Source organism: Tinamus guttatus, unplaced genomic scaffold (assembly GCF_059628265.1).
Source record: "Tinamus guttatus ecotype Peru unplaced genomic scaffold, ASM5962826v1 Tinamus_guttatus_pri_ptg000813l, whole genome shotgun sequence".
Taxonomy (NCBI): domain Eukaryota; kingdom Metazoa; phylum Chordata; class Aves; order Tinamiformes; family Tinamidae; genus Tinamus; species Tinamus guttatus.
The window spans coordinates 317,934-332,375 of record NW_028289347.1 but is presented as its reverse complement, the minus strand read 5'-3'; the positions used below and the strand labels follow the sequence as shown (position 1 = coordinate 332,375).

Below are 14,442 nucleotides of genomic sequence, written 5' to 3'. Positions count from 1 at the left end.
CCGTGACCATTCTGAGGCTTTCTCTCCTTAAGCTGCTAAGCAGTCCTGCCCTTTCCTAGATCCTTGGTGCTCGGGTGCCTTCCCTAGCTTGGTTAAGTGTCAGGGGACTCAAACCTATGTGATTCTCCTAGTTTTTTATTGCTTCTAGTGGTCAGAACGGAGGAGGAGAACACGAAAGAACCACCTTCCCTCAGTAAGAATACATCATTCTTACATCAATGTTCACCGTATGGGCTTTGCTCTGCCGTAAAATACTTCTAAAATACTGACATAAAAATGCTAACAAACTATGCAAGTTAAAGCTTACTCTTAGGAGCACAGAAAAGCATACTGCAAATACAGTTGTTTCAGGCTCTCAGCAAATATGAAACTTTTAGCACACTTGTTAATATTGTCCCTGGTAAAGGACAGGATAAATACTTTTGCCAGAAAGGAAGGTGTTTAATTAAGGAGATGAATAACAGCCACAGGGGCGGGGGTGGGGAGGAAGAGAAATTAATTTCTTTGGGTTAGACTAAATAAAGTCTTACTAAACTAACACTAGAATTACTTCACTGAGTCAAAAGGCAAGTGTACTGATACTGACCCAGTATCTTTACCTCTCTATGCTAGACTGAAGAGATTTAGACAGACCATGATAGTGCTTTGCTAGCCTAGAAGATAACAGTGCTCAGTGCTGCTGCTGAAAAGCACCTCCTCTCCTTCTCTATGAGCACCGACCCTGCTGGCTCTTGCTAGGCAGGCACTGACACTTCCCACTCATCACCACAAAGAGGCAGTTCCTGCTACAGCCACGGAAAATGGCTGCTCACATGAACTCTCGTACCTCTTGTAGGTAGGGTTAAGCAGGATCCTTTAGTATTACTATATTATTTATCTATTTACTGTAGTTGCACATATTGCGGGAACTGCTCACTGACCCTGTAGACCAAATCCCTGCAAAGGACCAAGATGAAACAAGATTCATAATTAGATTTGAGTCTTGGGCAGGCAGTTCGGGGAAAAGGACACACAAAATCACACACAAAATAATTAAATCATTGTATTCAAATGACTAAACACGGACTGAAAGTTGGGCTAAATTTGCTCTCCTGAAGGGAGGATTTGGAGGTAGTTGGCGCTAGATGTGGCTAACAGACTTCTGGGGTTAAGAGGAGCATGTCTGCAGTTCCACTGGAACCCGTGCCAGGGCCAAGGGGCAGGAGGGCCTCGAGAACAAACATACCACAGTCCCGTTAGTTTCCCTGCTGATGTTTTTCAGGTCTCCAACAACGAAGGCTACCAAGTAGGTGCTCATCTTCAAGCTCACAAAAAACTCATCTTGAACAACTCCATTCGTCACAGGAGTAGTGGCTTTCTGCAGGTAAAAGGAAAACAGTTTATCTCTTGCAGGAGGCAGACGTACCAGTGGTTCATGTGAGTTACAGAATTACTTCACAAGCAGCTAGCAACAGCTTATAATCAAAAACTAAAGATGTTCTGCAAGATTGTTTATGATTCTCCAGGATAGAAAAGACCCACAACCCATACCTGAATTACTTAAGAGTTTAATAACTCAAATAGAGCTGGAACATTTAAGCCTACTTAGCCTAATAGTACTTGTCAAGTTTTTATTATACAATATTATATTATACTAGACAACTCCGCATTATTGCGGAGAAATCTTGCATCTGTTAGTTCACACCTAGAGTCTCTAACATAAAAGTCCCCACACTCTCACTAGAGTTTTATATACCGATCATTTGTTCCCAGAAAGCAGCTATACTCAAATAAAAATGCATAGGGAAAAAGGAAAAAAAAAAAAAAAAAAAAGCTATTTTTAGGCAAGTTCATTTTAGATCAAAATGAATTAACATTCAATTGTCACCCTGAAAGAAGAATAGATTTGTAGGCTTGAACAGACTAGTATAATTACCTTGCCTGATCTCTATATACAAGCCAAATATCATCCTTTCTTTGCACACACACAGAACTTCATTCTTGAAGTCCTTCAGCAAATCCATAACCTGGATTATAGCATCTCCTTCACAAAGGGGAGATAACCCTCCTACTGTGGCTGCAGATGACAGGTTTCCAAAGGCAGTTATTATCATTAAGACATAAAAAACCTCCAAAACTCACGTTCAAAGACACATACCATTTACTTCCAGCCCGAACGTGAGTCAGCCACTGTACATTGCCACACTAGCTGTGTACATGCTAGTTAAAGCCCTGCTTTTGAGAGCTCCAGCCCACACAGGTATTTATAGACTACAAGTAAGTTCACCTTTTAACCTTCTCATGGATGAACTAAAAAGCCTGATCTTCTTAAGGCTCCCCATCCAGCATAGTGCTCCCCAGAGCTGCAGCTGCTACAGGAGAACTTGTACTTCCTCCCCTTCCCACCCCCACCAGAGCTTTAAGTATTTATTTTTAGAAATGGGTCCATCCTAGTAATGATCTGGACAATGTTACACTTCAGCACAATACAGTCCTCCCATTCACATCTGATATTTTTTTCTTCACGCATCCAAGAACCAGCTCACTCCTGATAGCCACAGTATTACACTGGAAGACCTTGCTACCTACCCGAACACTCAATCCAGGCTAAGCCTAAAATGTAAGAATTTGGCATGTGCATGAGCACCTGCAAGATCTGGAACAAACATGAAATTAAATCCTAAAAATATGCAAAGAAATTAAGTTTTGTGTATAAAACAAGAGAACTCACTGCTACAAGGAATGTATGTGTGTATATATATATATATATATATATATATATATTTTACGAACACCCTTGTAGATACTCTAGCTTTTATCCATTTTTTAAAAAAATTTTGTACAGTCACAAAAATAACTTTCCTCATGATTCACAAACAAGGGAGAACATAGATAACTTCAAAATACGAAAGGCACCATTTCTGAATCCATTAACAGACTCCTATGTTTGTACATCATAAGTCAGCACAACAAATAGGAGGAATTACACAGTATCAAACAATGAAGAGCTGGGGGGAAAGAAAGCAACAAATGGACTAAGAGTGTTTGGAACATAAACACAGACAAGTGGAAGGCAATCATTTTCAATTTGCTGCTTATGCACCAGAAAAAAAAGATTAATTTACTTGTTCACTTTGTTCACACAGATAAAGGAACAACCAATTTTTAAAACAGAGGTTTTTTTTTTTTTTTTTGCAGAGGGGAAGAGGGGACAGGAAAAGAGCAGCTGATAATTCTTAATGTGCTTTTAAACATTGTAAGCAAAGGCAATGGAAGAAAAGGATTTGAAGAGAACAGTCAGATAGCAGGAATAAATGCAACAGGACACAGAAGGCAGGGAAGGAAGGTGAAAGCTCCTTGATAGAAAAGACCAATGAAACAGGGGGGTACAAGGGATTGCAGTTTGAAGGAAGCACAGCAGCTTCTGCCTACAGCACAGGCAGGTAGCTGAGCAGAAGAGATGCAGTAAGCAAGGCAGAAGAGGAAGGAGGAGATACGTAGCTAACGCAAATGGTACGACAAACAGCGGCAGGAACAAAAAAGCCAAAAGCAAGGCACAGGAGGCATCATGTCATCCCAAGGGGAATTTACGATGTTGGAGCGTCATAAACCATTTGAGGAATGATCTATGTATGGCACCATGCTGGAACCAAGGGAAGCAGCTGTTTCTCTTTCCAGTACAGTTATATAGCAGAAGTAGCCAAGAGGGACAACTCCTAATGCCAATGTATAAAATGATAAAAAGGCACAGCACATCGCATTTTTCATCACAAAAATAGTTACAAGGTCGCATTTCCCAAACCTCCATTTGCAGATCACTTGTTACCCTCCTGAAAACACTACAGCAAGAGCAAGGCACATTACTCTGCAACAAGAAAAGCTGCACAACTCCATATAAGCACGCCCCGAGGTAGGGAAGAGCAGAGATGTGTTTGTGGTCCTACACAAAGGCAGCTCTCGATAGATTCTTCCCATATGGATGACACCTTCCGGCATGCACATATGCCAAGTGTAAAACATTAGCTGCCTCTGAGAGCACCAACAGAGCTGCCAGCTGCTCTTTAACAGCTTTCCCAGCTGAGCAGGGTCAGTGAGGGTGGAGAGCAGCTCCTGCTCAGCCCAGAGCCCCCGCATGCACACCCTGTGTGCCTGGGCAAGGCACAGGTTCCGGGAGGCTGCAGGAGTAAGGCAAATAACAGTGTGCTTTTCCCAGAGTTAGTTTACATGTCCCTGTGCTGCGGGAGCCAGCTGGTTCCCAGCCAGCTAGATTAATGACAGCATGATCCTCAGGCAGCTAGACAAGAAATTCACTGAAAAATAAATATAGAGCTGCCCTTTCAGGCACGCTTGTTGAAACAGTCGCTGAATTGAAGGCACAATTGCTGGCAATTCAGAGCCCGGGCTCCAGGCGGCCCCTCTGCAGCGTGCCTCGCCGTGCGCGGCACCAGGGAGCCGCTTGCAGAGCCACAGGAAGACGCAGGCTCAGCTCCCACAGCCTTGCCTGATGCCACCAGTTTGTGGCATCGCTGCACAACTTCCCCACATGGCTTCTTCCTGCCCACAGAGTTGCACAAACACCTTGTGCAAAAGAGCAGAAATCTGTGTTTTAAACTAGATTAAATGACCAAACAAAGCATTTCCCCAAGGCAGCAGCCTCTTAATTAACCCCAACCAATGTCCTCAGCTGCCCACTGCAGCTGAAGCAGAACTGATGGTTGTTTCTCCCTCCTCCATCTGCCCGTCATTCCCAGCCAAGCTGCCAGCCAAGGGAGTACCCGTTAAGGGCGTATCAGATAATTCTGCCTGACCCAGTAGGGAGGAAACCTGCCACAGACCATCCTTCCACATCTTCTTTATAATCATGTCTGTGAGCGGGAAAGCACACAAAGATCATGGTGGAGTATGATAGAAGCAGACCATGGAATTACATTCTATGGAAGTTTATGCTTCTGGTATGGCATAGCAGAAGAGGAAAAAAGTTATTTTTGGTGGGAAACATTTCTTCTGTTTTCATTTTTTTTTTATTCTGTAGAATAAGAAGCATGAAGCTGCTTTATGAAAGCTGCCTCAAGCCACTCATTCAGCTCCAGAGGCAAGTGAACTAGCACCCTTCCTTGTACACATTGTGCTGGAGATTTGTCCAGCAAAGGTTGTATTGCAATTCTTTCAGTAAAGAACAGCAAATAAAATACTTTTTGGACTGGAAACTAGTGAGAAGCTAGTCCTGTAAAAGTAATAATTGAGAATGACCACAAATCCATGAATTTACTTATTCACCCAGTACAAGTAAGAGATTATTTCACATGAGCACAATTACTACATTGGTTTTCAAAACCAGGATAGCTGCATTGGTACCAGAACCCCAGACAACCTTCTGGAACCCATGTATGCACGATGTACATACATGTCCCACCAACACCAAGCGTGCAGTTTTTTCCAGTACTGGTCAGATTAATACTAAAATTAATGAGTTTCTGTTGGATGATAAATGCTGATAAGCTTTTGGTAAGAGGGGACCTCATTCACAGGGGGAACAGAAATGAGTCCTGCTAGACTATCCAAATGAACTGCTAGACTATCCAAATGAACTTTCCATAAAGGAAACCAAAGCCTTTGGTTTCCAAAGTGTAATGATCACCATAAAATATCGATATGCTCTTACAAGATTTTGGCTGCAAGGATCTAGCTGATGGGATTTAAGATCCATCATTCAAATTCTGGGGTTGATTCCACATTCACCCCCTATTTCCTTTCCTGAGGTGTAAAAGCACATCTTTTCAGATTAGGCATTCCTTTCAGAGATTGTTCCTAGGGGACCCATACTATCGATACATTCCAGTCTTCTGCACATGCACAATATCCACTGAAATCTCAAAACAGTATTTTATGCTTGTTTGAGAGTGATGCAGCAAACTTAAAAACAATGACACATCCAGATGTAGCAGAAATCCCCTCTGTAGCCATTTAACTCCTCCTACAATATCATCCCTATACTGTGCAGCTTTCAACAGTCATTGAATTTCCTCTAAAAAGCTATGTATTTCAAGCCCTTGATGAAAAGGCAGTTTCTTTTTAAAGCCATACAATTTATAGCTTACCTGCTCAAGTCAACCTGATGGGAAAAAGAAAACAAAACAAAACAATAAAAAGCATTTAAACAGATTACACCGAACACAGCTCTAGAAAAATTGCTTTGCAAAAGTACCTTTGGCATATTTGACAGGGTGGAAAGTTGCTCATCTCTCTTGATCTTGATTAGAAAAGTAGCTTTAAATGCTGGTTCATCAAAGCATGGAAAAGCAGACCTTGCTGCCAGAGGCTCAAACTGAGTTGCTGCAAGCCACCTAATGAAGACAGCAGAGGAGAGCAAGTTAAAAAACATGAAAAGGAGAAATGTCAGTTTCTTTATGTTATCGAACAGTTGTGTTCCTACAAAAACCTTTGATAGCATGTTATGGTAGAAGTTTGGTCCAGTTAGACTGCTTCATTAGGATCACGAACAAAAGATTTAAACCAACTGCTGGGTTATTTGAGGGTTTATCTGCTTCTCTGTGATTTTGTTTTCTTAGCTTATACCTGGAACAACACAAAACAACCACCAAAATATAAGCCAAACAGTTGCAAGTGCCTCAGTAAGAAGGAACAAAACTTAAAGCAAACTGAGAAACTAATTTAGTAGGCGTGCCCACTAAATGAATGTTTTGAAACCCCAGGGAAAGAAAGGACACAGGAAACGTGCACCCAACCACCGAGCTTCCTCCTCCAGCGGCTCCCACAGTTAACCAGCCCCGTCCCCGCGCCCTGGCTGGCCCGTGCACTCGTCTGCCTTTGATCCAACAGCCCGTTTTACCAGAGGAGGAGCACATCATCTGTCTGCCAGAGGCACACGTTCCCTCTGCCCAAGGATTTCGATATTAACTAGCTGCAGAAATTATGGCTTTTCCTAGAGGACATCTTCCAATTGAACTCTACAAGCTGAGTCTGGGAGCCCAAAAAAGGCTGCCCAGCCTAATCTAATTAAGGGCTAAATAGCCAAGAGAGAATTGCAGCTCCAGTTGCCTCCTTTTTTTTATTTATTTTTATTATTTCCTCTAAACCTACAGCTAAACTGCCCACAAGTTTTTGTTGTTGTTACCCCCTTCCCTCAACAGCTTTTCTTTTTGCCCCATGGAGAGAGAGCACTTATTCCAGATTTTCACTCCAATGCTTTTGGATCTACAACTTTTCTGAAGAGTTCTGAGGAGTTCCTCCCTCCTACTATTACTATTACTAACATTTGCCTCAATTTCTGCTTTTGTCTTCTCGCTTTACTCACTATACTTTTGCATAAACATATATAGGGCTCAACCTTTTTTTTTTTTTTTTTTTTAAAAAAAAACACTCACACCTGGCAATAGTGAGTCATCTTTCCATTTGATACTTTTTACTACTTTTGTTGCAATGCAAAGAAAATCCTTCAAAAAGAAGAGACTTGTCTATAACAAAATATTTTTCAAGTTGAAAAAGCAACTTGATAGTTCAAGTTTTAAATAGAAATTTAACAAAAATATATACCCTTGTACCTTGTATTTCTAAAACCACTGACATGGAAAGTGCTTGGAAATAAAAAGGAGCAAGCAAGGCAAAGGACATACTTGTAATAAAACCTCTTCAGATACCTTTTCTGCTTATTAAAAACACACTAGTTAAAGGGCATACTGTATCCTCTCCCTGAATAAAAGTACGTACTGCCTCGCTGAAGGGGGAAGAAGAAAAATACTCTGCCCATGACCCATCACTGACAGACCACCATTTATCTCTGCCCACGGATGCATATCCTCTTTCTACTATACTAAATACATGGGTAGAAAACCTTAAAGATTCAGCTACATCAAATTCAGAAGAAATATGGAAACACAGAAAAGGGGGTATTTCAAATACTTTATATGCTTTTTGCCTTCTGGACTAATACTGCAAGGCCTCTTACTGCACTCTTAATGTCATTTCTCTTCATATTTCATGGGAATGCATCTCTTGTAATGTTTGTGATAAGCTACTTACCTCTGACAACATTTCATTTCATCCTGTGGTAGTGCTCTTCTGATGTAATCTACCCCGGTGATTCTTTATTAGCAGAAGCATTCCCATGACAGAAAGGCAACCTTTGGCACTTTCTTTGTAATGCAAGAGTAATGAGGCTATCAATGATTTTCCAAACGACAAAAGATTATTCCCACTCAACAGGCAGAGGCTAGAACATTTTACTGCATGCTCAGGAACAATCTTTTCAAAAGAGGCTATTGAAAGCATTTTCTTCCTGAACAGCCACCTATGTCTGCACCTCAGTCAGATCCATATTTATCAGACACAGGCAAACCAAATAGATTGGTAATCCTTCAAACCAGATTTCTTTCTTTAAATGCTCGATCCCTTAAAAAACAACCCCCTAGATTACATCCTGTAAGAACCAACAGAACCACATAAAGTAGAAATTTCTTCCCTTCTATCTCAGTTACTGATCAGTTTAAAACAAGACTATGCGCTACAGTTCCTCTGAACACACCAGTTTTTAGCAGCACCGGTTGCTTCCAAATATGTGCAAACTTTTTCTACACTTCAGCAGTATATTACGGATGCCCTTGATCTATTCAAGGGGAGCTTTAAAGGCACACTCTAAGCAGTTTTTAGAAGAGTTATTTAGATTTTGGTATAAAAGTTCTCGTTAGTATTGCTTAAAGAGAGGCCTGCTGATTCTAAAACAAAGTTTGCTGTATTTTTATTTAAAAAGTAATAGCAATACTTCTTCCTTACCCTGGAGCACCTTCCTGATGGTCATCTTTCACCGAGTAGCTTTTTTTGCTTTGGTTTATGTTTCTTGTTTTGGTTTATGTTTCTTTTTTTGAAAGACAAGCTATGATTGGGGGATCGGAATAATCCCAGCACAAATGAAATACAGAAATTAGTTCTCAATAGAGAGAGAAAAAATTATGATCAATTTTTCCACACTTCTGCTGTATTTTTCAAGGAATCTCTCTCAAAAAAAAAAGTTAGTGACAACTCAGCTAACTGCCTAGTTTTAAGTCAGGAAAAATGAATAAAACCTCAGTGTGATCCTCTCTCCAGAAGACAGTTTCAAGCTTACGTTATCAATCTGTAAAAGGTCAGGCTAGTGATCATTAATATTAAATTCTACATTCCCTTTTCAGGGAACAAAATCTATTTCTTAATACTTTGGGCATTTTCATACACACTCTGATAGCAAACTTCATAGAACTGAAAACACTTTTTTTCTTGCTTCTTTCTCAATGTCACATTCCTTCCTCTCTTTTCTTTTTTTATATTTTAAGTGTTACCATTTTTGGAACAAACTAATAAGTGTTTCTAGACTTATTTTATTTAGCAGTTGTTTTGTAATCTCTTCTTGGCTGTCATTTTATTGTCAAGAAATGAGCCCGAACTTGATCCAGACTGCTTTCCAGTCTTTCACTTGTTGGGTCTGTCTTTGTTCCCAGAAGACCTGCAGAGACTGTTATGTTCTAACAAGGACATAAAAAACTACCACAGCTGTCTACCAGTACAGAAAAATGTACTACACTAACAAGGAGGCTACCCTGCCTTAATGAACTCACCCACAAAACACATTTTTTTAAATGCCAACTTTAATCATGGATAACTTCTCCCTCCTTTATAACTGATCTTTGCATAGTGTCAACAGCACAGTGAAAAAGTTAAAGGATTTTTTAAGGTTCTCATTTGTTAGAGATCAAAGATCCATTTAGTCCCATGGGGATTTATTTTAGAGACTGAACATTCAACACAAACCTCACCATCTCTCTCTAAACACAGTTACCAAAATCGTAGGCAACCTGCAGAAGCAGCAGAAATGTAGACATGTTTGTGGGCATACCTTTTTTTAGATTTCTCATCCTCATAAGAAATTTTGTAAAAACCATAGTAGGTATCTGATAAATTAGCTGAAAACTCCATGGTGAGGGTGTAATTCTGGCCTACAAGGAGAGCTTCAGGAGCCATGATTGCAATCTGGTCATGCAGTGGGTATTCCAGGAATTCTACTGGCTTTGCTTGACTCCCTCCCGCAGAAGTAATGGTCGCCTTGGTGATATTAAGTCCTGAGCTGTGAAGCACAATCTTCCAAGTCACCTGGATGACATTGACCACAATCTTCACAGAACCTGTAAATTTCAGAGTAGTTAGGTTCGGCTGCAAGTCGAGATCGTAATGCAGCGGTACAACGTCAGTCGGAAGCCTGATTTTTGCCCACGGAAATACTTTTCCATTAGTTGCCAACGGGTATATTAGTTCCATTGTATGATTTTTTTTATGGCAGCCTTCTTTGGTAAAGGTACATTTGGGAAGAAGATAAATCGCCATTATTACTGAAACTGCAATCACAAGGACAACTGTGCAAACCACCATGGTCCTCGTAGAGGGCACCGAGCATGATCCATCCGGACTTTGTCTATAGCCAGCCATGTTATTTCGGAGACCCGAGCTTCTGTTCATGAAGGACATTCCCAGCAATTTTGCTGATGATTCGTAATCCTCTTCATCATCATCCATTTCATGCTCTCCGAGGCCGCGCACCAAGAGCCGGGAGCTCCTTGGTTCATACTCCACCTCATCAGGCTCCAGGGGATGTAAGCAAGGCTCTTTCGCCAAATCAACCACATCAGGCTCTTCTTCAAACATGCTGTTTTCAATCATATTTCTGGGCAACTGAATTCGATCTGCAACAGGAAAGAATGTGTGTTACCAGATGCATGAAATGAGTGATTATAATGCCTCACAGATAACCGAGTCAGAGCAGGAGAAACACTTAGCAGCAAATCCTTTCAGGAGCTCTGCAGTTTTCTCTCTTAAGCCTGTTTTCAGAGAGCACGTCTATGCTTTTCTGCAGTTTTAGTTTGATTAGATAACACCTGTAATTGCTGTAATTTAAGATGTTTCCCTTGCGCGTAGTTGGTTACATCTCACATCGTGACTGGGGATCAGCTACATTACTGCATAGCACATCCATGACACTGAGGTCACTGCCTTGGCTAAGCTCTCTCTATCCCAATATCCCATATTGTATTTTAAAATAAAGTAGTTAAGATAGAAAATTCTCTACGTTGCAGGATAAACCAATACGCTTTTAAAGGTGTTCTGAATATGCTAGTTACTGAGTTTTTTATTAAAGGAGAGAAGGTGTTCACCGATACACTCATAAGATTATTTTCTTAAGAAACAAATAAACAAAAAACACTTTTCACTCAATTCTTTAAAAAAGTGCATATTTTCCTTACACAAAGAGGGAAATATAAAAATTACAATTCTAATTGATCTCATCATTTAAGACACAGCTCACACAGCACTTGAAGTACTTCCTTCAGATAAGAAACTAGGTCTGTGACAATCAAAGAAAAGCTTGATCTGTCTTTTTGTCTCTAACAAGTTGTCTTTAAAATTTGTCTTTAACAGTTGAACAAAAGCTCAAATTCATCTTGATTTTAACAGGTATCAGATATTCCTCCTGTTTAAAATGTACTTATATTTTAATCAAACTTCTGATCAGGTGACATTTCAGCTAATATGCTCACTGAAAAGTACAGAAAAATTAAAAACACTACGGGGAAGAGGAATATAGAGGGAGGTGGCCCTGGACACCCAAAACTAGATTACTTAAGAGCAAGAGGCTTATTTTTATACTGAGTCCATATTCAACACTCTGTAAAAATCTTACAAAGCATTTTTATTGCTTTTTGTTAGGATACCTCTATGTTGTCTGGAGGAGAATGTAATAACATGAATGAAAAGGCCCTCAATATTGCACAAATTTCTTGCACAAGAATTCTCACTGCTAACTTTTTAGACCCTTGTAATTTGTTAGTAATCTATATTAGGTTTCTTCTAACAGCTTCTTTCTAAGTGAGTAAACAAGTTTTGCCAAACTGCATGACTTCAAAAACAAAACTAAGCTCCTTCAAGCATGAAAGCAGCCAAAAATTACATCAAGATTATCATTCATGGTCAAAATTTTAACAATGAGATATATAAAAGTGTCCTTTGATATTAGGAAATACTAAAAAGCAAGTTGATTTTTAATAGTTTTGACAAGAATATAGCTTTTTTTTTTAAAAAAGAACTTAACAGAGTGATCTATAGGTCGAAGCATCACTGCACCTATAATAGCATTTTAAACAAAAAATTAGCCATCTAAGCTCCCATCCAATATTTGAGGTTAATATTTATATATAAAGCCATTAGATTATTGATAGTTTCAGGAATCTAACTGTATCTGTCTGGTTGATAGGATGCAAGTCTGGAAACAGAAAAGCAGAAGAAAAATAAAATAGGCTGGGGCTATGGGTCAAGTTTTGGTGTGGGAGAGGTTGTTTTTTGATGATAGGTTTCTATATGACTGAAACTTTCAAAGACGAAAAGAAAATACCTTCAAGAAAAGAGGCAAGGACTTTTTTTTCCAAACCACATATACCAAACCCTCAACATCATCTTTGTAACTAAGAAGATTTCCTGTTTAAAGGCCACAAACTCTGTAAACTTCAGGGTTGGCAGCCATAACACTGAGAAGGATGGAGCAAGGACCATGTTCTATCCGCTATGCTTTTCTCTTTGTGTGATATCCCACGACATTAAATTTCTGAAGATACCTTAGTCTGCCAGTGCTTTCAATGTTAAACTGAGAAACCATTCTGATCCATTCAAAAAAGAAATAACTTCATAAATAGGCATCTTGCATCAAACCTGTAAACCCTGTTAACTTTACAAAAGGTCAAGCTCAAATGTTTCTCTGCAAAGATTTAAAATAAAAATGGAAAAAGAGAGAGAGAGGAGAGGAAAAAAAAAAAGAAAGAAAAAAAATTCCACACACTAAGAGGTCCTACCCTTACAGAAACCAGTAAGAAGTGCACTGGTCAAACTCAAAAAGCAGCACAGAGACAGATTCAAGCAGGCAGTTTTCTGGGATTTCAATGTAACTTCTCACCCCTTGTCCCAGTGCTGTAGTTACGACTAGGGTCACAGGATAATTCAGGTTGGAAGGGACTTACGGAGGTCGTCTTGTCCAACCTCTAGCTGAAAGGGGCATCTGAAAGTTGCTGTCCATACGGCATTTTCCTGTAGAGTGTTCACGTTCAGGCCTCTAGGCCCAGCTGCGGGTGAGCGGTGCAGTACTTTTGTCTCAGCATTGTAGCATGAGTATCAGACAGACTGGAGGCCTTGCATAGCAGGGAAATATAGGGTAGAGTTCCAAAGCAAAACAGATGGATAAACTAGTCGGGGGGAAAAACGTGCAAGGAAAGCTTTTAAAAAAAAAAAAATTCTCCTACCCAAGGACAGTTCATAGAGAATACCTTCAACAACTTATGGCGGCTTCTTGTCCGTTATCCTCTGAGCTGCTTGCTTTTCAAAACTGCTGGCTAATGTCAGCCGCATTTGGCAGCGCACTCAAGGACATCCCAATTTCTTAAAGGTCCCACCCCAATCCCACCCCAAAAGAATCAGCTGCTAGCAGAAGAAAGACACATAAGTCAACATCTGTAGGAAAGGCAGGTATTGAAACTCACATCTTAACCACTCCAAAAGGTAGCAGTCAATCAGTACAGAGCTCCAACCCCAGCCATGGCACCTGCTGCCTCATGGCCAGCGAAAGAGGTAGAAGACAGGGAAGGCACTGCAGAAGGAAGGAGGAGAAAGATAACACAGGACATAAGTCTGGCAGAAAGTAGGCTTCATCAGCACTGTTGCTCACAGAACTTTTTTTTTTTTTAAATAAAGAATTTATTATCTGTTTCTACTAAAGCAAACTACTTGAATATTTTCAAAAACCATTCAGAACTTGCACGTGTACACTAACAACTCTTCTGATCAAGAAGAATTATACCAAAATCTGAAAAAGTTAGGACAGAAAAGTGAAAATGAAAATTAATTTCAAACAAATCACTTTTAATCCTGAGACACATCCACGTCTAGAGAAATAACAGTTAAAAATGAATTTCTATACAACTGTTCACAAACACTGGAAAAAATGAAGGCCTTGGGTATTCTGTACTGACAAGAAAATACCTCCTCAGCCTATCAGTTTGATCATGGACTCTGAGGTCAGAACCTTACTCAAGATCAAGGGCATCGCCCTTGCTCCCACTGGAGAGCATCCCAAGTACCAAAAGGTTGCTGGAATCACTTACGCTGAGATATACATGCACACAAGTATGGAAGTCAGGTTACTTTTTGGAGAGCAACCATGGCACAATTACTTACAGCATTTATACTTGGAAAAGCTCTGAACTTGTTTGTTTCCTACTGGTTTACTGTGATCTGTAACATGACAGTGTGACTCTTCGGCCACAGGGATTGAACTCTGAAGACCGCTTGGTTATATCCACGAGCAGCTGCAGCAGGAGCTACAAAGCCCATAGGAAGAGCATAAAAGGCATTCTTAGCTGAAGCAAGGAGTAAAGCGGC

At 40.1% G+C, this 14,442-nt stretch overlaps 1 protein-coding gene across 2 annotated transcripts in view; it reads right to left on the bottom strand.

The window, feature by feature from the left end:
• Positions 1-14,442, bottom strand: part of LNPEP (leucyl and cystinyl aminopeptidase) — a 50,178-nt gene that overhangs the window by 18,667 nt on the left and 17,069 nt on the right. The window contains exons 1-4 of one of the 2 annotated variants that reach the window (XM_010227894.2): positions 13,545-13,642; positions 9,866-10,706; positions 6,185-6,323; positions 1,226-1,357 (exon numbers count right to left, since the gene is read on the bottom strand). In XM_010227894.2, coding sequence (XP_010226196.2) covers positions 1,226-1,357; positions 6,185-6,323; positions 9,866-10,683 — 1,089 coding nt within the window. In that variant the 5' untranslated portion in view covers positions 10,684-10,706; positions 13,545-13,642. Of the gene's footprint in view, positions 1-1,225; positions 1,358-6,184; positions 6,324-9,865; positions 10,707-13,544; positions 13,643-14,442 lie in introns of those variants that run through there. The other variant, XM_088537562.1, reaches the window with a different exon arrangement.